Source organism: Leuciscus leuciscus (genome assembly GCF_965113295.1).
Source record: "Leuciscus leuciscus genome assembly, chromosome: 20".
Lineage (NCBI taxonomy): Eukaryota > Metazoa > Chordata > Actinopteri > Cypriniformes > Leuciscidae > Leuciscus > Leuciscus leuciscus.
Window position 1 is genome coordinate 29,218,443 of NC_138744.1, and position 26,583 is coordinate 29,245,025.

General features: G+C 38.2%; 3 protein-coding genes and 1 long non-coding RNA gene across 4 annotated transcripts in view; 2 read left to right on the forward strand and 2 right to left on the reverse strand.

The window, feature by feature from the left end:
- Positions 1–10,318, reverse strand: part of LOC309484140 (lysophosphatidylcholine acyltransferase 1) — a 61,313-nt gene extending 50,995 nt beyond the window's left edge. Inside the window, exon 1 of the mRNA XM_082150378.1 lies at positions 9,773–10,318. Coding sequence (XP_082006504.1) covers positions 9,773–9,886 — 114 coding nt within the window. The 5' untranslated portion in view covers positions 9,887–10,318. The remainder of the gene's footprint in view (positions 1–9,772) is intronic.
- The window catches only part of LOC309484259, a 159,585-nt gene that overhangs the window by 15,508 nt on the left and 117,494 nt on the right, over positions 1–26,583 (forward strand). The window lies entirely within an intron of this gene.
- Positions 14,448–16,310, forward strand: LOC309483583 (uncharacterized protein). Its single transcript, XM_082149477.1, has 3 exons — positions 14,448–14,930; positions 15,197–15,378; positions 15,684–16,310. The coding sequence occupies exons 1-3, from the start codon at positions 14,780–14,782 to the stop codon at positions 16,167–16,169; spliced, it is 819 nt and encodes a 272-aa protein (XP_082005603.1). The 5' UTR covers positions 14,448–14,779; the 3' UTR covers positions 16,170–16,310.
- Positions 16,417–19,448, reverse strand: LOC309483686 (uncharacterized protein). Its single transcript, XM_082149618.1, has 3 exons — positions 18,807–19,448; positions 18,389–18,504; positions 16,417–18,283 (listed from the first exon to the last, which is right to left on the reverse strand). The coding sequence occupies exons 1-3, from the start codon at positions 19,147–19,149 to the stop codon at positions 17,507–17,509; spliced, it is 1,236 nt and encodes a 411-aa protein (XP_082005744.1). The 5' UTR covers positions 19,150–19,448; the 3' UTR covers positions 16,417–17,506.

The following is a 26,583-nucleotide window of genomic DNA, read 5'->3' on the forward strand; positions in this document are numbered from 1 at the left end:
CGGCAGAGTCTGACTGCTTTAGAGTAAGTGGATGAGCTCCGTCACCCGAATCCGCAGCCAAAAACAAATCACCCACCCGCCCCAATAACTTTCTCTGATTTAAGTATCCGCACCCGATGGTCAAATTACAATTATTCTGTGTTGTTACGCGTGATTATAAATGGATGATCGTCACTTTCAACAGCGGACTCGGCGACGGTTGATGCGCGCATCTTTAATGGTAACATAATACACTGATTAATGAGCGCTGCTTTTAAATGAACATTTCTTTAAAACAAAATTTATTTGACAGATTTTCCTTTTCTTAGTGTCATAAACAAGCTTTAATCCCTTGAAACTTAAACTGGAGTGTCACTGTTTCTGTCACTGCAACTTCCCGAACAGGCGTGCACACATCACTTTTGAAGTAAAATTTAAAATTGAGGATGCGGTGCATCGTGATGCATCGTGATATCGAATTGAACCGGATCGATGACATAATAATCATAATCGAACCGAACCGTGAGACCAGTGTCGGTTCACACCCCTAGTTAGGAACAACATCAGGACTGGGTGATTAAATGATGACAGTAAATGTCATTTTTGGGGTGAACTGTCCCTTTAAAGACACATCCTAGGCTGACCACTGCTTTATTAGTTGTCTTGAAGACTCATTCTGCATCATCTGAAACCCATGAGTCATTTCCTCCACACAACGTCTCACGGTGCTTTGAGTGTTTCCTCCTGCTCGGTTCACGCTCATCACTCAGTGAGTCTGTCAAACCTGTCAAGCATGCAGGTGATGCCACCTGTGCTGAAGCCACCTCAAACTGAGATAGATCCACATATCGACATGAAGAACCATCTGGTGTCCCTGTGGAATCAACCACCTGGAGCAGAAAACCAAAAAGACAGTGCAAACTAGATCTGCACGATTAATCATTAAAATATTGCGATCTTGATTCAAACACACATGCAATCTTATTCCTAAATGACAGCGCTCTCTCTCGTGTGTGTATGTGTGTGTGTGAGAAACAGTAAGCGCTCTCAGCTTAGCGACAGCATGCCGTGTGTCTTTACACTAGAGTTTACAGTAAGTCAAATACACTGCGCATCCATTGAGATGAATTAAAATAGTACGAAACTCAAGCACTCAGTCAGTGTCCAAGACAAAGCAAGTGAAAATATATCTGTGCTAAACTTATATCATACTTAGCGTCTAACTCTAAATCTAACAATTTATTGGCCAATGGCTAATGATAGACATTATTTAGAAGGACAGAAAAAAAAAAGAAAAAAAAAACCTTGATCGCGACTTTTTATTTTATTTTATTTTTTATATGTTACAGAATCTATATTATTTAAAAAATAAATTGGTTTATTTTAGTCCTTGCTCATAGACGAGGTGGACATAAGGTACCCACTTATGTTCCAACAGAGGACAAAAAAAACAAAAACAAAAACAAGATAAACAAGAAACAAGAGGGAGATTTGAGGAAAGACTAAAAAGAGAGATGGCTGAGGGACATTACAAAAGAAATATCAAATGGAAAAAGGATTATGATCAGACAACAGCTTAGGACATGCGTTAATATTAGAAAAGCTTTCCAGCGATCGAAAGACCTAAGCAGGGCCCTATGAAATCCGTCAAATGTTTTCTAAAATTCTGTTTTTATGGTTAAATAAAAATTTTGTTATCAAAAAGCATTTCTAATTAATTGAAATCATGAAACTTATACAATTTAACAACAATTTATTTAAACTTTAACAAAAATTACATGTTTAGAGCCCCAATGAAATACATTTCTAATTAAATTATAATAATCAAAAAGCATGTCTAATTAATTTAATTAATAAAACCAGTTTATTAATAAAAAATTAATTTCATTTTGTAAGAGAAGTTTTTTTTTATTTAAGAAATGATGTTGTGTATTTTTTCTTTCTTTCTGGCAATCGAATGAAGACATAAAACATTAATTTAATTTATCCTTTTATTATATGAAATCAAACAAACTTTTTGTTAAACAAAGTGGTGCACAAAAAAATAAAGTTTTATTTATTATTAATAAACAATACAATAACACTAGTGTTAGTGTTATTGTTATTACATTGAGACATAGCTCAAATCTACTGTACAATAGTAATATATTTATGTCATGATCTTTTCAAGTTATTTTGACAGTTAGCATGAGTTTCTGTGTATATGATATGACGATATTTTTCCTCAAATGAAATGGTAAAATCCTCATGAAGAGACTCACATTGCTTTTGTGCTCTGGAGATGAGGTCATACATTCATGTCTTCATATAGTGAGACAGCAGAGGTTAAAAACACTGCGAGTATCACGCATGCTTCAGTGTGTGGGAAATGAAACTTCACAAAGAGACATGCAGGATTCATATTTATTTAGTCTTTTTGCGGTTTAATATTCACAGACACGACTCTATATTGCGATTTGATTTAAGTGTACTGAGTCTGACCTGCTTTTTATTTATTCATCAATTTGTACAAATTTTGTGAAATTCCGCGTTATACAGTGAATTCCGTTTATGACTGTATTACGCGATTCTGTCCGAATTTTTCGCATCAAGGAAATAGGGCCCTACCTAATGCCAGGGTCACACTTAACGACTAGCTGACACATTCCAAGACTGAAATGAACACACTAATAAACTATTCCCAATGAGCAGATGTTAAACATTGACTGTGAACACCGACTGAACGCAGCTGTCTCCGACTCTTCACATTTGGGCATGATCAGTCATAAGTATCAAATTACATTCATAATCGGCCTTGCCGTTAAAGGTGTTTCAAGCGATGTCACGCGTTTCTTAGGCCAAAAAATATTTTGTCACATACTGTACAGCAAACACCTCCTCACTATCCATTAGCTGCCTGTCCCTTGCTAGTGTTCACAACTTCACTGTATTTTTCTGGGTCTGAACTGCGGTACATTTGGGTGTTTGGTGTTTTTAGCCCCCAACAGCGCCTTCCAGGCAGCGAGGGGATGGGTAGGTTTAAGGTTGATGTTAGTGTTAGCTGCCTGGAAGGAGCCATTGGGGGCTAAAAACACCATAGAGCGTACAAAGCGAGTCAAAGCGGCAGCTGTTCACCCAAGACAGATAAATGCAAAGCATTTCTTGTATCAAATTGTATCCTTTGAATACCCCAGACCACCTTTTTAAACAGATTCAGGTATGATTCATGGGTGCACACCAGACCAGAGTTCAGAAAACAGCATTCACACATCATACAAATGAACCAAAGTCTGATGTTAAGAACTTGGGTGTGCACCAGAAGTGCTAATGTGATAACACCCCAAAACCTTAGAAAGGAAGTAATGCGTTCAACGAACTGAAACTGAAATATATATATATATATATATATATATATATTAGTGGTGTAACGGTTCTCTGTAAAAAAAATAAAAAAATAAAACTAACCATACAGTTCTCCACCCCCGGCTTGGCATACACTTGCACCGTGGTTCATCTTAAATCTGACGACGCATCTAGCCTATAATACGGTTTATTGAAAATAACGTGTAAAACAGACAGACAGAGTCTTGCCAATTTAAACATTCAAGAGGCAGAAGACTCAAATGAGAACTGCTGTTGCTTGTAATTAGATTTTTTCTTCTCATTTTCTTTATTTGACAGTATAGTCCTGAATATAGAACATACCGAACTGTACTGAAACCGAGTATTTTGAATATATATATATATATATATATATATATATAATTATTTTTATTTTTTTGGGAGAACTGAATTCTTCCTTGGTATTGGAGTCTCACCAATTTCCACACATTTGAAGAACGGCTTATAGTTATATACTACTACTAAATGCTTCCTGATTTATCTTAATTTATCTTCAAGTTCAAGTCATGTAAAGTAGATTTCTACAAAGTGCTCTGGATATTCAGAGCTGGAGTCTTGTATTTTGGATTAAGGAGATCACACAATTTCCATTTACTGAGTTTTTCCATTCACTATTAAAACTTTGTGCAGGAGAACTTGACATGAAGAGGGGAATAAAATGTGAATAAAAGACTAACTTAAATCTGTTCACAATATAAATCGATCGAGTCTCCTCAGAAAATTTGGACTAAACCACTCGATCCATATGGATTAGTTTACGATCTCTTTATGAACTTTTTGAAGCGTCAAAGTTTAAGTTGCGTAGACTGTCAATGGAGAGACAGAAAGCTCTCAGATTTTATCAAAAAGATGTTCATTTGTGTTCCGAAGATGAACGAAAGTCTTACGTGTTTGGAACGACATGAGGCTGAGTAATTAATTACAGAGTTTTCATTTTTGGGTGAACTAACCCATGAAGAGTTTCACTCTTTTATCAGTGTTATATCTGGAATTTTCTAAATAAAAAAAATAAAATAAAAAAATAAGCTAAACAAATAGCCGATGTTACGAGAATCATCGTAAAACTAGAACGCAGTGGTCTGCAGAACGAGGTTACAACTTTACAAAGTTGTTGGGCTCCTTCAAAAATCCTGAATCTCACTGACTAAAGGAATGAACATTAGGCATAGCAAGACTTAAAAATACAGCCGCAAACCACAGGAAGGCATCAACGTGGAACTATGTGACAGCTTCTTTATTTTTATATGGCTGCAAAAAACAACCGCATTAGCTCACAAACGGAGTCAAAACCAGTCCACTTTCAAGCATTATTTGGAGTCAAACCCTCTTATTTATTGAATATTTAAAACCATGTAGGAGCAAATCACACTTGATGCTGAATAATCTTTAATGGAAAGCACAGCCTAAATTTGAGAAATAAAATGTCTGTTGTTGTTGCACGAGCAAAATAAGAAATGGTAGTGATTTGGAGTCGACTCCAAAAGAGTCAATTCCTCGACTCTCAATAGCCCTATAGTGTCGGAATCGACTCCAAGACCGGAATCGACTGCCTGCCAGTATCCATTCTGTATTATTATTATTTTTTGCTTCTCGTGAAAGTGAAGTGAAAGTGAAGTGAAAGTGACACGTGACGGCCAAGTATGGTAACCCATACTTGGAATTTGACCTCTGCATTTAACCCATCCAAGTTAATGCACACACATTAGGAGCAGAGTAGTGAGTAGTTAACACACACACACTGCAAACGTGGATACACACACCCAGAGCAGCGGGCAGCCTTTGTGTGGCGCCCGGGGAGCGATTAGGGGTTAGGTGCCTTGCTCAAGGGCACCTCAGTCATTTCCCACCGGTTCTGGAATCGAACCAGCAACCTTTGGGTTACCAGTTCAACTCCCTAACCACTAGGCCATGACTGCCCGTAGTGACACTCGCGCTGTATTTGCATACTTTATGACAGCAGAAGTGAAATAAATGCAATATTTGTCAAATACACACACAGACATTACAGAGTTTTCTCTTTAATACTTTAGCACTGCTTAATACAGCGTCTGTTTGTACACTAATTAAGTTCACCATGATAAGACTATACTATCAATGAAGTGGCGTCTACGTTTTTTTTTTTTTATCAGTTTTATTTTGATAAACATAACACAATATGTGACCCTGGACCACAAAACCAGTCACATGGGTCTTTTTTATTTTTTTATTGAGATTTATACATCACCTGAAAGCTGAATAAATAAGATTTTCATTGATGTATGGTTTGTTAGGATAGGACAATATTTGGCCGAGATACAACTATTTGAAAATCTGGAATCTGAGGGTGCAAAAACATCTCTCTAAACATTGAGATAATCGCCTTTAAAGTTGTCCATTTATGTTCGCGATTGTGCTGCATTCACTCACAAAAATAAATGTTTTATATATTTACGGTAGGAAATGGACAAAATATCTTCATGGAACATGATCTTTACTTAAAGGAACACTCCACCGTTTTTTGAAATAGGGCTTATTCACCTTCTTTCCTACATTTAGATAGGTGGGCAAATGCATTTTTGTCTCAGTGCATGCATTGTTTTAGTTTGACAGGGTCGGCGCTAGCTTAGCTTAGCATAATGAATGGAATCCTTTGTTGCCAGCTAGCATGTCCTGAGTAAAAGTGATATAAAAATTTTTAAAAACCCACCTAATTACTTCTTGTGGCCTGCATATTCACAACAAGTACAAATAGCGATGCAGATTAACACTAGACGATTTCCTATGCAGATATTGACTTGGGACTATATTAGGGGAAAGCACAGGTGAAGCACTGCTACTTGGGCGCAGAGATATCACGCCCAAGTAGCAGTGCTTCGCCTGTGCTTCCCCCTAATATAGTCCTTAATATATAAGTCAATATCTGCCTAGGAAATCGTCTAGTGTTAATCTGCATCACTATTTGTACTTGTTGTGAATACGCAGGCCACAAGAAGTAATTAGGTGGGTTTTTAAAAATTTTTATATCACTTTTACTCAGGACATGCTAGCTGGCAACAAAGGATTCCATTCATTGTGCTAAGCTAAGCTAGCGCCGACCCTGTCAAACTAAAACAATGCATGCACTGAGACAAAAATTCATTTGCCCACCTATCTAAATGTAGGAAAGAAAGTGAATAAGCCCTATTTAAAAAAACGGTGGAGTGTTCCTTTAATATCCTAATGATTTTTGGCATAAAAGAAAAATCAATAATTTTGACCCATACAATGTTTTGTTGGCTATTACCACAAATATACCCGTGCAACGAACTTATAGACTGGTTTTGTGATCCAGGGTCACATATAACATCATATAACATATAACAAAAGAGCATTTACTGTTATAAAAAACAGATTTGTCGATCAGAATGTCCCATCCAGTACTGGAGTCGACTCAGGAATCGGAGTCGACTCCAAAAAACCCGGAATCGAACAGACCTAAGAAATGGTCCTCTCCCCACACACTCTTAAAGAAAATTATAAAACACTATGACTACATTAGTTCATTTAGCAAACACTTATCCAAAGTGATTCACAATTGAGAAACATCCACAATTTCAAGTTTAATGTATTGCTAGATCGTTACACAAGCTAAAATAGAGGTGAAATGCAAAAGGGAAGAGAAATAGAACATATTGAGAGTCTTTGACAGAAACGCAATTTTCTCAGCTTTTTGCTAAATTTTTTTTAAAACAATTTCATGAAACTTACCCACATTCAAGAGTTGTTGTTTTTAAAAAGAAAGAAAAAAAAGAAAAAAGGATGAAGCTAGAATAAAACAGGTTTTTTTGTTTAAAAGCAGAGGGGCTTCTTTCTTTTGATATAGGCCTATTGGATATTAAAATATTCACACAACAAAATATTCTGGGGGCCATGAAACTTTTGTAAAATTGATCAAAAATGCTGGCGGTGGCTGGCAACTTTTTTCAAAAACGCTGGCGGGGAAAGAGTTAAAAAAAAAATTGAACATCTTGGGAAAACACGCTTTAAATTAGCACTTAAAACACGGATTGATGACAGAGGTAATAAAGATTAGGACACAGAACGCAATTGCTTCTGCAGGAAAAAATCGAATGCACTGATACCATTTGTAAACATTACCATTATATCATAGAGATTCCTCAAGGAGCCGAGAGCTATTTAAATTCACATAATAATTTTACGCACACATTCCACAAAGCTGAGTAAGCAGTACAAAAGCACATAATTACACCCAGCGTGGACAAAAAATATGTGTTTGTGCTACTAATGGCTCCACGTGACGTTCACTTAAAAACCTTTTGAGAAACAAGTGGGCCGTATACTAACACAATCATTACATAAGCAATAACTGTATACTTAACATGTGATGATGTTGTTTTAATTTAAACACTGACATCTACACAAAAGTCATAATACCCAAGCCAGTGCAGATTTATTGCTTTTCAAACATACTGGTTTTCAACTGTCTGAAAACATATAAATCTGTGGTTATAAACTGAAATGACGCATTACTAGACAAGCCTGAGACAATCTCTGAATGAATGACAGGGTCTCAGGAGGAGTCTGTCCAACACAAAAATAACACAGAAGACTTGAACTACTTAAGATAACACTGTTGGATCATTCAAAATGCTTCCAGTCATAGTATCTTGACAATTATATTTCCCTACTCTAGAAACATTCTCACAGGAAAGGATGCTAATAGGGATTAGAAGTGAAGAAATGGGATGAAGGTGAAGTTTTAAAGTTGCCCTTGTGAAAACAGTCCAAGTGAGGAGAAAGCAGAGATTTCATGTGGAATAATTCATGGGATATTGTTCGCTGTACAAGACAGAAAAGCTAAGAGAGATTTCATGTGCATTTCACTGGAATAATTCATGGGATATCATTCACTACAAGCAAGAAAAGCCAAGAATCTGCACATGACAAGACTAAAAGAGCTCTGACCACAGAAGTTCTTGTGATATCAGTTACATCACTAAAAAAATATGAAGTGTAAAAAAACGTTCCTGACAGATAAAAACAAAGCAAGCGTGAAAACTGAGAATGAGACTGATTATTCAAAGTTGGTGTCTGAGTCTGACAAAATAAGAAACTTTTGTCTTGAATGGCCAACTACCTGAGGCTTCAAGATCTCTCGTTTAATTGGAGAGCTGAAGAATTAAAGGATTTCAGAGGCATAGATCCGAGAACAAATGCCTTCAGCACTGAGATGCTAAAGGATCCTGGAGAGGTCAATTCAGCCCATGTTAATTGCTTGGCAGTCCCTGAAAAGACTGCTTGTCACACACCTTTACATGTGCTGATGCATACAGGGCGACTGAACTCACACATTACCATGAGATAAATAACTAGTCTTTTTCTTTTTTTTCTGTATACCCTCATTCTTGGAAAGGTAGGGAGTTCTGATCATATAAATCAGGGATATGTATAATTTTAGGGAGTCTGATTATAAATACAGCATTTGTTTGAATTCAGGAACTTATCTTTACATCCAAGAGTCTGAAACTACACTGAAAGCTCTCTCATTTAAAACTTGAATTAAAATGTTTTATGATTTTAAGATGAAAATCGAGAAGAACCACCCATTTAAAACTGATAGCCCCATAATCAACAAACAAATGAGTCACCGATCATGTGCCTCTTTGTACAGTGAGTGAGATTTTCTTTCTTCCATTGAAGCTAAAGAAGATCTTTGGATCATCTCAGATCCCGCTGGAAAAACATGATCATCAGCTTTAGTTCATGTGGCTCCGGTCCTGCTGACCAAAATACTGAAGACATCCTCTCATTCATGTTCCACTTCAACTTTTCACTCATGAATATGAGTTTTATGCAACATGCAACATTTTAACTAGTGATCATTGCTTAAAAAAAACTGCAACTTGTAGTTTATTGATAGAGACCTCCATGAACACACATGGACTTCTTCACCCTGCAAAGCTGATTATCTGTCAAGCAGCTGCCATCTCTCCACACACACACACACACACACACACACACACAGATAGATAGATAGATAGATAGATAGATAGATAGATAGATAGATAGATAGATAGATAGATAGATAGATAGATAGATAGATAGATAGATAAAACAATACACAGACAGAACGATAGATAGATACTTTTCTAAGTGATATGACGTATGATGGATGTTACACACACTGGCATGTTATAAACTCCAGCTGATGGCGCAGATCAGCTAATAAAACAAAAGCCCGTTGTAGCCTCACGTGTGCTGAAGAGCGCTTCTGCTGCAGCTGAACATGCATGATTCCTGAATGCTGATAGGCTCCTCGAGACTGAGTGCAACATGTAGCACAGGAAGGAAACTCATCTGAGCAGGCCAGAGAGGAACATCTCATGGCCTACATCCCCATCCACATCAGCACACACACAAACGCAACACATACCTGGAGCTTCTGGACGGACGTGAATCGTAAGTCATGCACGAACGGGTTCCTGAATGGAGGAGGCAGCTCGCGCTTCTGTCCTCCATCCGCATGTGTGGTCTTGATCAGCCTCATCCTCGAAAAATCCCAATCAATTGCAGTCACCGAGCCGCCGTGATATCCGTATCTGTGTCCTTTAGGCCTGCGGATTCCACTCGAACGCGTTATTATCTATCAGTCCTGGAGCTTGAGGAGCGTTGAGGGATTAGGAGGATCATGTATTTGACGAACACTCCTCTTTCCGTGTGCGCAACAGCAGCAGTCAGTCCCGCTGGATGTCATGGAGGGACAGAATCCTGCCGGTTGTGCGCATGCGTGGGCCCGCTCCTCCTCCGCTCACGCCATAAGATACTCCACTGTGATGTGACTACGCATGCGCAGATCCTCCATCCGCTTCAATGGGCGGTAAAGGTTGATGGCTAACAGTTTCCAAATATGAGGGACCCCCATCCTAAAATTCAAAAGGCATCTATCTTTTATAAACACCCAATTTATACACTGAAAAAAATAATATACTTTTAAGAAGAAATAAGAAGAAATCTACACTTCGTTTCTAAGTTACATTATATATATATATTTTTTTTTATGCTCACCATAGTAGTGCACTGTAAAATGTATTTATTTATTTGTTTGTTTGATTGATTGTTAGATTGTTAACTATGTTGTTTAATTTCAATCACATTTTTATTCATTTCAATTTAAAGTTTAAATTCCTATTAGTATCTGACAGACAAATGAACTATTTCAAATATTTAGGCCTATTTTATGTACTGTATACACACACACATGTATATAGTATATACAATGTATATACACAGACACACACAGAGACATATATCTAATATATTTAAATATAATTATATATATATACACACACATGTAATATGTAAACAAAAACTTTTATGTTCGATGAGATTAATCGCGATTAATTGATCATTTGACACCATTAAAATGCATTCAGTATGAACAGTGCAACAGAAATGTGCTTAACTGAATCTTTCTGTGCTCCCAAATGTGATGTGCTATTAGCCTATCTATCATACATTCAAAAAGTGTGTTCTCTCTTCTCTGCTAGGTGTGCACACTCACTGAAGAGATGGGGAAAAAATCATGGCAAAGTATTATACTACATGTACAAATGTATAACAAAGTTAGCTGGAATTGAATGAACTCCACAAACCCCTGCACGGTATTATCTGCTATTATGGAACGATTAATTAATGGAAATAAATTATATACATTAACAAGTGCAGCCTCATACTTTTCAACACAGCTTTACATTACTGGTAATGTAAACACTAAAATGTCATTCATGCCATGTATGTAGGGTAGACTGGGTACAGTTGAGACATAGGTACAGTGTTGAGACACCTTAAATAACTTGCGTTCGCAGCAAGCACAAGTTGTGATTTTTGCTGTGCACATGCGTATTAGTGTCCTCTTTGATCGTGGGAAATTTGAACAATGGACGCATCTCCGATCTGAAGATATAGGGAAAAGTTTTTTTTCTAAAGGACGTTCACTTCACCATGCACTCTCCACAATGAATAGCTTATTATCCCTATATGACTGTTAAACGTAACTGGTATCACCACAAACGTTATTCTGTGCTCTAAAAACTGGCATATTTCATGGTATTGTGTCGTGCAAGGTAATTGCAAAATCTAGAGAAATGTGTGAGGTGGCCAGCGGGGGATAGTTGAGACACACGTGTATCAACCCCCGATAGAGTTCTATTAGGAAACACACTGTTTAGTTGTTCAGTGTTATGTTAACAGGTTAAACGTCGTAATTAGCCAATATAGGACGCAAATAAAAATACAAATGTCATATTTGTGATATTTAAACTGTGTATTATTAATAAATATTGTTTAATATCTTGTTCCTGCTTTATACATTTTAACCAGTGCAAATTTAAATAAAATGAATGAATATAAATGGATGAATAAACTAAAATTTTGCCCAATTGTTATTTTCTTTATTTCTCTTTATTTTTTATATTTACAATGAATGGTTAGTTACCTTTACATCATTAAAAATGGGTGTCTCAACTGTACCATACACTGTCTCAACTGTACCACATATGGGTACAGTTGAGACAAGGTTGAGACAAAAAGCACCTTATTTTTATGAGCTAATTGTGGAAAATATAAACTACTTGTGGGTATTATTGATTGATAATATCTTAGTCTACAAGCTAATGAAATGTCATGTGGCATGTCATGTGGAAATTCACTTCTTTTCAGTATCTATTTTTGTGTGAAAAATCAAAACGCAAAAAGTGTCTCAACTGTACTCAGTCTACCCTACATCCAAGTTCACTCGACTACATGACGTCATATACTCACACTATCAGTGAATCAGCACGAAATAAAATCCTAACAAAGAATAAATGAATAAAAGATTACATGAAACACAATACAATACCACTACATAATCTGTATTTTATCTCCGCATCACCAGAGTAATTTACACTAACGGCGGCACCGATCGTTAACACTAAATAGAGTTTACAGACATAACACGCTCATATACATCGGAAAACAATTAATGTGAAGAAGTCTACAATGATGGCGTGCATTTTATTTTATACCTGTAAAAGACGATATTAATATGAATAGGCTACACGTTCAAGCGATGCCCCTTCACCGTTGCTTATCGAGAATGAAGTGTATCGCGTAGAACTCCCTATACAAATATACGTAAAGACGCGAACATGCACGTATAACCAATCACACACATCCTTCTCCAGCTACAATAATATATTGTATTAATTTGAAGCAACGCGTATTATACAACCCAAAATATTTGCAACAAGCATTTAGATGAAAACAGTAATGATAATAAAATAATCATAAATCGAATATAAATCTGAAAATAATCACTTAAAGCATAAACACGTGAACACCACAGAAATACACAAGAAAACTGATAGAGATAATAATTATGCAACTTATCAAAAAAAAAAAAAAAAAATATATATATATATATATATATATAAGAAGCTGTTAATTTTGAGAATTATTCAGCATAGCTATGTACAAGAAAAAAAAAATGGTCATAAACTTCACTACAAGGATAAAACAGATATGTTTAAGAACAATGGAATACAAATTATTAGTCACTCTTTGTATTTGTATTGCATGTCAGTTGAATCTAAACAGCCTAGATTTGACGTCACTCACAAACACTTGAGTTAATTGAGCCTATGACATCACCATTGTGACGTCATAGGGATCTGTAGAACGAACGTGCAGAGGAATCTTGCCTTTTGTAGCGAGTCGGCGAGTGATCGTAAGTATGCTTTTCATTCAAGGTTTGGAGATTTGAATTTTTATATTAGTATTACTCAGATTAGAATCTACTTAAACAATAGAATGTTATTGACTCGATGCAGATACATGAATAGGCATGCTATACAGTGGTAATTTGTGTGGAACATTTTGGGGAGGCTAATATGTAAATTGGGTTTGATGTTTTTAATATACTAACGTTAGCTATTTGTTGATACGCTCCCATACACAGATGATATCCTCCTATATTCTTGATATTTAATGACACATTATTATCTCAATCAACAAAACACATTAAATCAACAAATACAGACTATGACCATTATAATATTCATAAATGGAGAGCTCCATAGACGTTATCTTGTCTTTGGAACTCCACCACTCCTTTAATATGATCTTAGCATCTTAGTTATCCACATTAGTAGTTAAATTGATTAAAAAAATATATATATATATAGCTTAACCTTTTCAGCTTAATTGTTCATTTTGAAAAGATTTTAAGGAGGCTCTTTGACTGGACTCCCTTGTCTCTTCTGATTGACAGCCATGGGCATACACTGTAGAACATTTCTTTTTTCGAGTATTTTGATAACTAAGACAAACAGTTTCCATGTTTGTATGTGTTTACTCAACTCATCTCTTCCATTTCTCTGTCTTTCACAGTGTTTTACATATAGAGATTGCACAAAGGCAGTATTGTTCAGTTCTTTAGATCATCATCAAATCCAAATCAATATGAGTATGTCAACCTTTCCCATCGGTTGTCCTGAGAGTGCAGAGCAGTCCTTATGTCCTGAACTCTCAGATGAGCTCACCATGGCCCTTGCTGCAGGGGAGTGGTGGGCAATAATGGAGGTTTCACATCCCATCTCTGAGGAGCCTGAGTATGGGGACCTCACCTCAGGGCTGTGGTGGGGAACAGTGGAGGCAGGAGAAACTCCATGCCCCACATCCCTGAAGTCCATGAAGCAGAACAAGGCAGAGGGAGCACCTGTGCCCACCAGGTCCCAACAGGAATCAACTGTGCATGCCAGTTCTAAGAAGTTGAACCTCACCTCATCCCTGGCCTTCAAGGATGCATCTGAGAAGGCCCTGAACTCAGATACAACACTGAAATCCACAGAACAGCAGAGAAAGTGGAGGCAGAAAAAGCCACAGGAAGCACCAGTGGCTGTCGAGTCCCCACAGAAAGCACCTGTGCCCACTGGGTCTCCACGGGGAGCACCTGTGCCCCAGTCTCTACGGAGACCACCTGTGCCTGCCCCAAAGGTGCTCGCATGTTCCTCACATCGAGCACCCATGCCAGAAAAGGTCCCAGATAGGCAAAAACTAAATATCTCTGAGCTTCTTAAGCCTGGAACACACCAAGCCGACGGTCGGCCGTCGGGCAGTTTCCATGCGTCGGCCGACTAAATCTTCTCGGTGTGTTCCGCACCGTCGGCTGAAATTGGTCCTCGTCGGCTTTGTAACGGCCGATTCAACATGTTGAATCGGCGTCGGGGCTTGTCAGTCAGTCGGGCCATCTAATCATTCTGATTGGCTGTTCAGCCAGCGAACCAGTGCTCTAGAAGAAAAAAACGGAGGTGACGAAGCAAGTAAACAATGAAGTCAACGTGGGACATACGTGCTTTTCTTATTTCTCGTGAATATTATTCGTGATTATTTTTAAAAAGATATGGCTGTCTGGAACGAGGCAAGTGAAGACGCATTGATCAGCATGATCCAGGAAAGGCCGGCCTTGTATGACATTACAGAAAAATCTTATGCCAACCGTGTGGCGAAAACTGAAAAGTGGCGTGAGATCGAAAATAAACTTGTCATATCAGGTAAGATTTCCTTTTTGACAATCGAGGTCTTTAGAAAACTTGTTTGTTATTTTTAAATAGTCCATATTAAAATAATGACGTGTTAAAGTTGTGTGTGTGTACCAAAAATAATTTGGTTTATGGAAACAGGCATTTAATAATATTATGTGCTAGCATCTAGTATATGTCCAGTAGAGCAAAAAGTAACATTTGTTGGCGTTACAAATAATCATGAAATTGACAAATAACTAGGCATAATGCTTACAAAATTTGACTTTATCCCTCAGAGAAAGAGCTCAAGAAGCGGTGGGATTCATTGCGAACCCAGTACATGCGTTATAAGAAACAAGGACCCTCAGGAAGTTCTGGAGCTCAGAAGACTGGCAGGCAGCAATGGATCCTGAACCGCCTGCAGTTTCTAGAGCCTCACACAAAAAGGAATGAGAGCACTTCAAATCTAACTATCAGGGTAAATAAACAAATCTATATGTTTTTTTTTTCCAGAATAAAATGAATCATTTTGCTTTTTTAAAGTGGCCACTGATTGTTCAGATGGGTCTATTTACAAGTAATTCAACATAGTAACTCAAGCTGTTAAATTCATTTGTCACATTATCTTCCACAATGTGCATCTAAATAGAGCCATTTCACCAATTTGCAGGGTATTGTTTTAACTTTGCCCTGTTATTGTTATGGGTGATTGGTGAACAGATTGGTGAATCTATGGTATCACATAATTTGCATTTTGATTTTTATCTTTTTATCTTTTTTAAGGAACCTTCGGCTGATAGTGATTCCTGTTCACCCTCAGATGGTACCATCAGTGACACCTGGCCTGGCACCCATGAAGAGCCCAGCTTCATTGAGGCGGAGCTACGGCCCAGTACACCCTTGCCTGAATCCACAGCTGAGTCCACAGCCATGAGAAAGAAACCAAATACTCCAAAGCCTCCGGGGAAGCGCAGGAAGATGCAGGATGAATCCTCCAGTGAGGAGTCCACATACTTGATGCGCACCATCGGCAAAACTCTGGAAAAGTTGGCATCACAGGAAAACACCAATGATGCCATCTCAGCTTTCTGCAAAAATCTAGAACACAGAATGCGGAATTTGTACTGCCACATTTCCAGCACGAGGTTGATGATTGTATTTTCAAATATTCAGTGGGCCACAACCATTCACTGGATGCATCTGTCAATCAGTATACACACCTGTAATGTATTATGTTGCAAAAATGTAAACATGTTTGTAGTATTGTAAGTTGTACAAGTACATGCACAGTTGTAAATTATATTATAGTTATATTATAGTGCTTGCACAATTCTATTTAGAATTTAAAGTCTCTCCTATTTTTGGTAATTTTATATCATTTACCTTCTAGCTAATTTTTTGGCCATTTTTCTGAACATTGGAAATAAAACACTTTGACTTTGGGTAAAAAAGTATTTGCATTCACAATTCTTTATGCAAAAAGAGATCACAAAACACAATGATGTAAAATCCTGACTTTTATTTAGCAAATTCATACCATCGTCATAAAACAATTTTTTTTGTTAAAAACAAAACAAAAAATTTCAGCTCCAAGCATATTACTGCATATGATAAAATATGATATCAAATATCAGCTACAAAAAATACAAAGAACTTTGCAAACACATAGAGAAGTGTTAGACGTGTATGTGTGTGGAGGCTCTTCTGTGCTCAAATCATGACTAAGCAACTGAAGTTTACAAAAAGAGAAAGTTGAGAATCTCGCAACACAAACAACATGCATTTTAATCCAAGTAAAAATATTACAAAATACAAAATTATATTTTGAATTAGAAAAGCTGCGCCTCCATGAGCAAACACAGCGTCACGTGACCCGCGTGTGACGTGATCTCTCAATGCGACTCAACACACGCGATCATGAACACACCACATTAACATGTTAGTGTTGTGAGTGTGTGTGTTCTGCTGTGAGTGTATGTGTTCTGCTGTGAGTGTGTGTGTGTTCTGCTGTCAGTGTGTGTGGGTTCTGCTGTCAGTGTGTGTGTGTGTTCTGCTGTGAGTGTGTGTGTGTGTGTGTGTGTGTTCTGCTGTGAGTGTGTGTGTGTGTGTTCTGCTGTGAGTGTGTGTGTGTGTTCTGCTGTCAGTGTTCTGCTGTGAGTGTGTGTGTGTTCTGCTGTCAGTGTGTGTGTGTTCTGCTGTGAGTGTGTGTGTTCTGCTGTCAGTGTGTGTGTGTGTGTTCTGCTATTAGTGTGTGTGTGTGTGTGTGTGTGTGTGTGTGTGTGTGTGTGTGTGTGTGTGTGTGTGTGTGTGTGTGTGTGTGTGTGTGTGTGTGTGTGTGTGTGTGTGTGTGTGTTCTGCTGTCAGTGTTCTGCTGTGAGTGTGTGTGTGTTCTGCTGTGAGTGTGTGTGTTCTGCTGTGAGTGTTCTGCTGTCAGTGTGTGTGTGTGTGTGTGTGTGTGTGTGTGTGTGTGTGTGTGTGTGTGTGTGTTCTGCTGTGTGTGTACTGCTGTGAGTGTGTGTGTGTGTGTGTGTGTGTGTGTGTGTGTGTGTGTGTGTGTGTGTGTGTGTGTGTGTGTGTGTGTGTGTGTGTGTGTGTTCTGCTGTGACTTATATTTTGTCCCATTGAAAGGGGACTGCACCAATGTCTGAATTAAAGTACTGGCACAGGTTATCTCTGAGCTGTTTGGCATGTGTTGTACTGTTGGTTGTGTGTGGCAGAGAGGCCTGCTGTAGGCCGGGGTCTTGATCTAGTCCTTCCTGGTCGATTCCTGCCATGTATACTTCACAGCACTCTGTACGCAGAAAGTTGTGCAGTGCACAGCAAGCCAACACAATGTCCTCCACTTTGGCAGTGTTTTGAATATTAATGGTAGTTAGAAAAACTCGAAAGCGATTTGCCAGGATGCCAAATGCATTTTCAACCACCCTCCGAGCTCGCGAAAGCCTGTAGTTGAATATGCGTTGCTCAACAGATAGCCTGCGGTTCGGATATGGCTTCATGAGGTATTCCTTCAAGGGAAATGCCTCATCTGCCACAATGCAGTAAGGGGCCAGCTGGTCAGATTCAGGAAGTGGTGCAGGTGCAGGTATGTTCGATGTTCTTTTCTCCAAAGCATCCTGTAATGAGCATCCACCAAACACTCCACCATCTGAAACGCGCCCATTGCAGCCCACATCAACATAAAGGAATCTGTAATTGCTGTCAACCAGTGCCATTAGAACAATGGAAAATGTACGCTTGTAGTTGTAAAATGTCGATCCAGTTCCTGGTGGGGGACGAATGTTGATGTGCTTCCCATCCAGAGCACCCAGGCAGTTTGGGAAGTTCCACTGAGCCTGGAATCCAATGGCAACTCGCTGCCACTCTTCCACGGTGTCTGGGCACTGAAAAACAGTAAAAAAAAAAAAAAAAAAAAAAAGGTTTATTTGTCAGACCCTTTATAACTCGTAGTCATTTTGGGATGTTTCATTGTCCAAATGTGTACAAACCTTCAGGTATTTCTCTTTTAAGACCTGGTAGATTGCTGCACAGGTTTCAGGAACGAATTGCTGAATTGTAGACATTCCCACTCGGAACTGGTAAGAAAGGCTCTTGAAGCTTTCTCCTGCAAAGATTACAATCACATAACTCCATTATCAATTTTCCACACCTTTTCAAGAATCAATCATTAAGAACAAAACACTTTTAATGCATTTTCATATGAAAATTATTATTATTATATAATATAATAATATATTCATATTATTATATTGTATATGCTGTTTCTTTTTAAGTAGGCTACAATTGCCATCCGAAATAATCTATTTCTTTTCAGTTTATAAAGCTTAATAATACACCAAAATGTACACAACTGAAAAGGTGTTGTATTGCAATGTTAAAACAAAGAATAACCTTTATCTTGCTTACCTGTTGCCAGGAACCGTAGTGTAATCATCAGACGTTCCGCTACGGAGATACAATCCCGGTAGTTCGTGTTTCTCCTCTGTATAATTGGACTGATAAGTTCCTTTAACGTGTTAAACTGAGTAGGAAAAAGCCATGCGAAATTTTTTAAATCGGAGGTTTCATCTATTTCCAGCTCTCTACACAGGTTCGGGAAAGCCCCATGAGCCTGTTTCTGGAGAATCCATGCTTTCACCCATTTAGTGCGCTTTCTTCGTATTTTTCGCGCCCGATTCTTCCTTTCCTCTTCCACAAGCAAAATACCAAGGGCTGACAACGCCAGTGCCATTTGCAACGTGTCAGACATTTCCGAAATATCACAAATCCGTCTGTGGATAGCGAGATAGCGAGATTCTGATATGCCTTTTCTTTGTATATGTTTTGTATCCCTGTAGCTCTTCCGGTTTTCCGCTTTGAGTAACTAAACAGACTACTGCCACCTGCTGGTACGGAAAGGTATTTCATCTTACGCAGGCGCAGAACGGACCTGCTAGTTGGCCGTCGGGTGTTGAGAATCGGCTTGGTGTGTCAGGACAAATTTGGACCCAGACGCTGCCGACGTGAGCCGACGTTGCAGTCTGCTTTCGTCGCCACTAGTTCGTCGGCGTCGGCGTCGGCTTGGTGTGTTCCAGGCTTTAGGCAGGAGCGGCTGCAGCAGCAGAAGCCTCAAGCTCCTTCTCTTCAGGGAAAACTGCCTGACAACATATTAAAAAGGCCAAAGATCCCTGAGCCTCTGAGACGGGAGCTGCTGCAGCAGAGGCCTCAAGCTTCTTCTCCTCGAGGAGCACCCATTCCTCAAAGAAGGAAAAACTAGAGGTCCCTGAGCTACTGAGACGAGAGCTACTGCAGCTGAAGCCTCAAGCTTCTCTTCAGGGAACACTGCCTAACAATATCTCAAAAAGGCAAAAGCTAAAGATCCCTGAGCCTTTGAGAGGGGAGCTACTGCAGCAGAGGCCTCAAGCTTCCTCTCCTCGAGGAGCACCCATTCCTGACAAGACCTCAAAGAGGGAAAAACTAGAGGTCCCTGAGCTACTGAGACGAGAGCTACTGCAGCTGAAGCCTCAAGCTTCTCTTCAGGGAACACTGCCTGACAATGTCTCAAAGAGGCAAAAGCTAAAGATTCCTGAGCCTCTGAGACGGGAGCTGCTGCGGCAGAGGCCTCAAGCTTCTTCTCTTCAGGGAGCACCCATTCCTGACAAGACCTCAAAGAGGGAAAAACTAGAGGTCCCTGAGCCACTGAGACGAGAGCTACTGCAGAGGAAGCCTCAAGCTTCTCTTCAGGGAACACTGCCTGACAATATCTCAAAGAGGCAAAAGCTAAAGATTCCTGAGCCTCTGAGACGGGAGCTGCTGCGGCAGAGGCCTCAAGCTTCTTCTCTTCAGGGAGCACCCATTCCTGACAAGACCTCAAAGAGGGAAAAACTAGAGGTCCCTGAGCCACTGAGACGAGAGCTACTGCAGAGGAAGCCTCAAGCTTCTCTTCAGGGAACACTGCCTGACAATATCTCAAAGAGGCAAAAGCTAAAGATTCCTGAGCCTCTGAGACGGGAGCTGCTGCGGCAGAGGCCTCAAGCTTCTTCTCTTCAGGGAGCACCCGTGCCTGACAAGACCGCAAACAGGGAAAAACTAAAGATCCTGGAGCCACTGAAGCAGGAGATGCTGCAGCAGAAGCCTGTCTGTTGTGCACAGGGAACACCTGTCCCTGAGAAGGTTCCAGGGAAGAGAAATCTGATCTCTGAGCTACTGAGGAAGGAGCTGGTGCAGAAGAAGCCCCAATCCAATAAACCATTGCCTGACAGAACCCCAGTGGGAGCGTCTGAGCATGCCAGGACCCCACAGGGAGCATCTGGGTTTCATCTGTGGCAGCAGAAACCAAGTCCCTTTGCACAGTCCCATCCTGGACCACCCATGTCCAGTCAGAGTAAGAGGAGCACAGAAGCATCTGTAAGTCCCTTCCATCTCTTGTTTTTGCTTATTTTCATATTATATATATATATATATATATATATATATATATATATATATATATATATATAGATATATATATGAAGAGTTCAGATGCAAAAGCCTCTAAATGCCATCTGAAGTTTTCTTATAGAATGATCATTTTTATCAAGCTTGTATATTTAAGTTCAGTAATTTCACTTAAAAGACAATTAATAGGTTTATTATTAAGCCATTTAAGTGAAATTATTGAATTTAAATATACGAGCTTGATAAAAATGATCATTATATAAGAACATTTCAGATGGCATTTAGAGGCTTTTGCATCTGAACTCTTCATATATAGATATAGATATATATATAAAATGTAAACATTGACTTCAAATATGCTTTATGTTTTCTAGGTCCTCTATTCAAATCCTTTTAGTTTTAGTATTTCAAAACTATAGAAAGATATGTGTTTAGATTAAGTCTAACAAGCACTCATTAATGATTATGTTTGTTTCTTCAACAGGACAATGTAGGTGTGTGTCAGCCACCTCCCCAAAACAAAATGTGTGTGGAAACTGACAAGAAGGTGCAGCTGAACCCTAAACTGAGGAGCCAGAATAAGATAAGCACTTCACACCTGGACCAGAGCAGCCTTCAGCCCAGGTCCCAGCTGAACCGGAAGAGAGTATTGGTAAGTTCCCTCCTATTTTTTTCAGATTTAAAAATGTAAACACTTTAATCATTTAATATATGACTAGTATCATATTATTTTCAGTTTATAGAACCCTCATATTGAAACTGTAGAAGGGACATGTATTAAGATTTTCTCTAAGAATCACTCATTAAATCTGCAGCGTGACATGATATGTCTGTTCCTTCAACAGGACAATGCAGGTGTGGACCAGGCACCTCCACAAAAAATGCAGCGCTTGGCAATCAAAGTCAAGGACCAGCAGTTGGAACCAGGCAGCTTGAAGAAACTGTGCAATTTATGTAGCATATACATACATTTTTGTAACGTTTTAAATATTTAATAGAAATATGTTATATTGTGTTGGTACGTTTTGATTGGAATGCATAATAAAAAATCAAATATAAACTGTGCTGTTGTTTATATATCCAGGACAACACACATTAATTAACGCTAATGTTATATAAATGTGCACTTCAAGCCAAAATAGATCATTTTCATCTCCTGTCTCTGAGCGGATTAAATATTCAAAATAAGCTGCACACTTAGGCATGTTAACACCTGTGTCTGGGGTCCTGTAACTGGTCACAAACAGTTTTTATTTTTTGTGCCATTTTTTATTAGCATTTTGTCTTCACTAATTAATTACAGATGAACCTGTGGTGTGACAAGCGAATGAAAGTATACATAGATATTAGAAAGATATTATTTTGTATGAATCTGTTAATTCTAAAGTACTTATCTTTGTTTGGGTGCAACCCCCTGCTTTTATTTTCTTGCATCCCAATATGGGTCAACACGCTTGGATATAAAAATTGGTCAAATTTTTATAAAAAATATTGTAAAATCTAGGATTCACTTTGATGAATGAAGGGATGTGAGACTACATGGTTTTAAACTGATTTTCAAGCCCCATGACAATAATTTGTTATTGTTTGTACTTTAGAGTAGTAGGTTTACAATTAGCTACCTTCATTGCTAATCTAACTGCAAAAAGAACCAAACAAGCCACTGTAGTAAAACAGACCATTTTAATTTGGCAAAAAGGGTATGCACTGTCAATGTGTGTGTGTGTCACACACACACACACACACACACACACACACACACACACACACACACACACACACACACACACACACACAATATATATATATATATATATATATATATATATATATATATATATATATATATATATATATATATATATATGCATGCACATATATTATTTAATCAAAAACTTTTGTTAGATGAGATGTGTATGAAATTACTTAATTACTTAATATATATTGTGGACAATTTGCCACCTGAATTTATCTGTCATGATAATAAATGGAAAAGTGAGCCATCATGTAATTAATTGTGTCTTTAGCAACAGTGGGGGTGCTTTTTAGCCCAAATATCACATTTTTACATATCCTTCAGTTATTGAAAAACTGTCCCACTGTCACATGTATGTTGCCACCAGTTAGTTTCCATGGTTTCTAATTAGTTATACCTGTTCCCTGTTGATTAACTTCATGCATTTAAGCCCTTGGTTTTCCTCAGTTCCCGGTCTAGTGTTAATGTTATGTTATAGCGTGCCATGCTTGGTTTCCCTCTGTGTTTATTAAACAGTCGTCTTCCTGTGTGCTCTCTTGGATTGCTGCAGGTCAACGTGACACACAACATATCTGTAATAGATTCTTACTTTCTACATAAATGTATAACATTTAAAAAATATATAAAAAAGGGGTCATTATGCATGTTTTTTATTATTATTAATATTTGTATATGTTACTTGAGGTTCACTTATAATTTTAACAAATCTTTAAAAACAACAGATTTTTTTTTTTTTTTTTTTTTTTTTTTTTTAGCACTCATTCTTACCCTTTCCTGACATTTTCCATTTAAGGCACTGCTCCTTTAAGGCTTATCAGCATTGCTAATGTCATTGCATATGAAAAAAAGTATCGCAATGCCTCCTTGCTATCGCATATGACGCACAGTGTCATGATTGTGTAAATGAGCAGGAAGGTGGATCTAAGTGCAGGAAACTTTAATGAACAAATTGGGAAAAATATTCACTTGCAGAACGCCTTAACAGCAAACACAATGATTGATAAAACACAAGGCCTTTAAATACATCAGGGGGGACAAGCGAAACAACTTAACAAGGGGGAGTGGCTAAGAAACACCGGGGGAGAACTAATCAACAGTAAAAGAGTAAGAAAAGGTGCGTCATAGCTCGAGCTGTGAGTTATGGAGTAATAATTCCAATTGCAAAGCCTGGAAAGGATCACTCAATAGCATCAAATATAGACCAATTGCTTTAACATCTAATTTATGCAAAGTGATGGAGAGAATAATAATCACCCAATTAAACTATGTAATAGAAAGGAAAAACCTACAATGCTCATGTCAGAGTGGCTTTAGAAAAGGATGTAATACAAAATGGATTCAATAATATGTCTAGAATCTGAAATTAGATAGGCGATAGTGAATAAGGAGGTGTTAGTAGGTGTGTTCTCTGATGTTCAAAAGGCTAATGATATGCTTTGGAAAGACGGTGTTGGGGAATTTACAGTTACTGTTTACACCTGGCCACTTCATGCGTTTTCTCAGATCGGATAGCTATCCGATCGTGAAAAGACCAGGTGTAAATGCCCTCCGAAACGCATTCGAGACGGATTTGAATCCGATCGCTCAAACCACTTCAGGAGGTGGTCTGGGCCATATTCCTGACGAAACTGGACAAGTGTAAATGCATCTGGTTGTTGAAACCACATATGTAAATTGTACTCCTCCCAAAAATGCTAAAAAAATAAACGTGTGAGAGCGTGTTATAGGCTATATGTAATGTTATAGCCAGATATGACGACGCTACTGGAACACGCATCACCTCAGATGAGAAGCTGAGCATCTATTCATTAAGCCAACGTGCAAACTATCGCAAATCAAAGTGAAAGTAAGACGTAGACGCTTAACACACAATCATCATCATTAAAAGTAAATTCTTAAGAAACGAAATGATCTTACCAGGGCTGTTGCCGCTCTCTTTTATTGCGGTCTTTGAAATTTTAGCTGATGATCAATAAAATGCAGCTCATATCTTTTGCTTTCGGTGACGTACACTCCATTAAATCTGCATATAGCGCGGGAATTGAAGATCGGATTTAAATCCGTTTCGCAAAAACACATTTATGTGACCAGGTGTAAATGGAATCGTTTTGATAAATCAGATAGCTATCCGATCTGAGAAAACACATGAAGTGGCCAGGTGTAAACAGCCCCATATGATGAATGAAAACTCGGGGTCAGAAGTGCAGTCAATTGAAGACAAGAGTCAGAATTATACTAAATTGAAGATTTAAATTTAAAATGAAAAAATTTCATCAGGCAGAAGTTAGCTTCAAGACTCTCGATGAGTTCATAGGCCGCCCTGGCCTGCGTACATTACATTTTACACCACAATTATACCGTTCACCAAGGTCTGAGCTATACGTCATTACTTCAGGTTCAATGTTTCTGATTGTCTAAGAAAGAGATAAACATTTGTACACATTTCCACACATGGGTGGATAGGCAGAAGCATATCTCAATTGATTATCAGGCTGACACCTAGACCCTGGTTTTAGGCTGCATTTCTGGGCACCAACTTGTTCGGAACAAGAAGTCATTCCATCTTTCAGTAGTGCCAGTTGTTCACCAATCTATAACAAAGAACACTAAAACACACACAGCTCACAGGATCCATGCCTCAAGGTTGAAAATTAGCCGAGCTAAACTGAAAACTTCCCCAAAACATCCTGATAACCTGTTCTTTCTCTCAGTGAGAGGCACAGACAATATTATGTTGAAGAAGTCATTCAAATCATTTAAAGGAAAAATACTGATTACTGATAAATAACTTGATTATAAATCACTCAAAAAGATTGATTTTGTCTAATTTTATGTACCCCTGCTTCAAGCCCACGAAAAGTACTCGAGTCAGACTGGCTGTGGAAGAGCCCTTGGAGTTTTAAAATGGAGTTGGGGAAAATGTCTTCCGCTCAATTAATAAAGGAGCTATTGCAGTTTGGCATAGAAATCTCTGAAGAGGAGAAGAAAAATTGTGAGGGTGAGTATTTTAATTGGCACATGTTGAGATTCTTTTATTTTTTTAAATTCGAGGCTTTTCTCGAGGATTCTTCTCGGTGTGACAACGACCTTTATCCATAGACTATAAGCTTTCATACCATAGCCTCTCATACCTTATTTTTTATATTTGCAGAGCTAGCCATTGTAATTAGTGGTTATCTCAGTTTTTACATTTTGAGACCAAAAATGTCCTGCCGTTGGGATTGCGACATTTAGGCCGCACGAGACTTCCCCAAAAGCAACGCTCCGACTGATTATACACACGGCCATCAAACGGAAAATCTAAATATTACAAAAAAAGTAAGTAATAAGTGATTAGCCTACTAATTACAGTAAAATTGACAGCACAGAAGCGTTACAAAAATTTATAGCATTGTTACAAACACACTTGATGATGATATAAAAAATAATAAAAATGTCAATATTGAAAAAATAATTTTCAATTATACAGTAGTTAGGTTTTTATTCACTATCCACTAACAAAAAATAACAGTGATGTCAAAGCTGTGTCCTGTTAAATCACTGATTGCCATTTGGACTTCTGTTTGGAATTATGCCACTGCAATTATTAAATTCAGCTGTTTGTTACTTCTGTGTTCATGTATGTTTCATGTTTTATTATTTTAATCTTTATTTTATTTCAGAATTTATTTGTTACCTAACTACTGTTAGGTTACTATTTTTGTTTGTTTACTGTACCTTACAGGCAGTGGTGCAGTGTTTCACCCTCAAAAACACTGGTTTAGTGCATGGTTCTAATTGATGGGTAATTAAATTGTACATTTCATTTTATAGACAATGATGTGGATGGAGAGACTGTTGCCATTGGTCTGACGGAGTCTATGCTTCATTCCTGTTTGAGGGATAATTTAAGAAGCAGGCAGAATTCCAGATTTGTTCCCCTACAAATGAGGGAAACGGTGCGTAAACGCTTGAACCTGTGCCTGCAGAATGCCTTTAGCATTTTTACAGTTTCAGCCCAGTGTGGCCAGA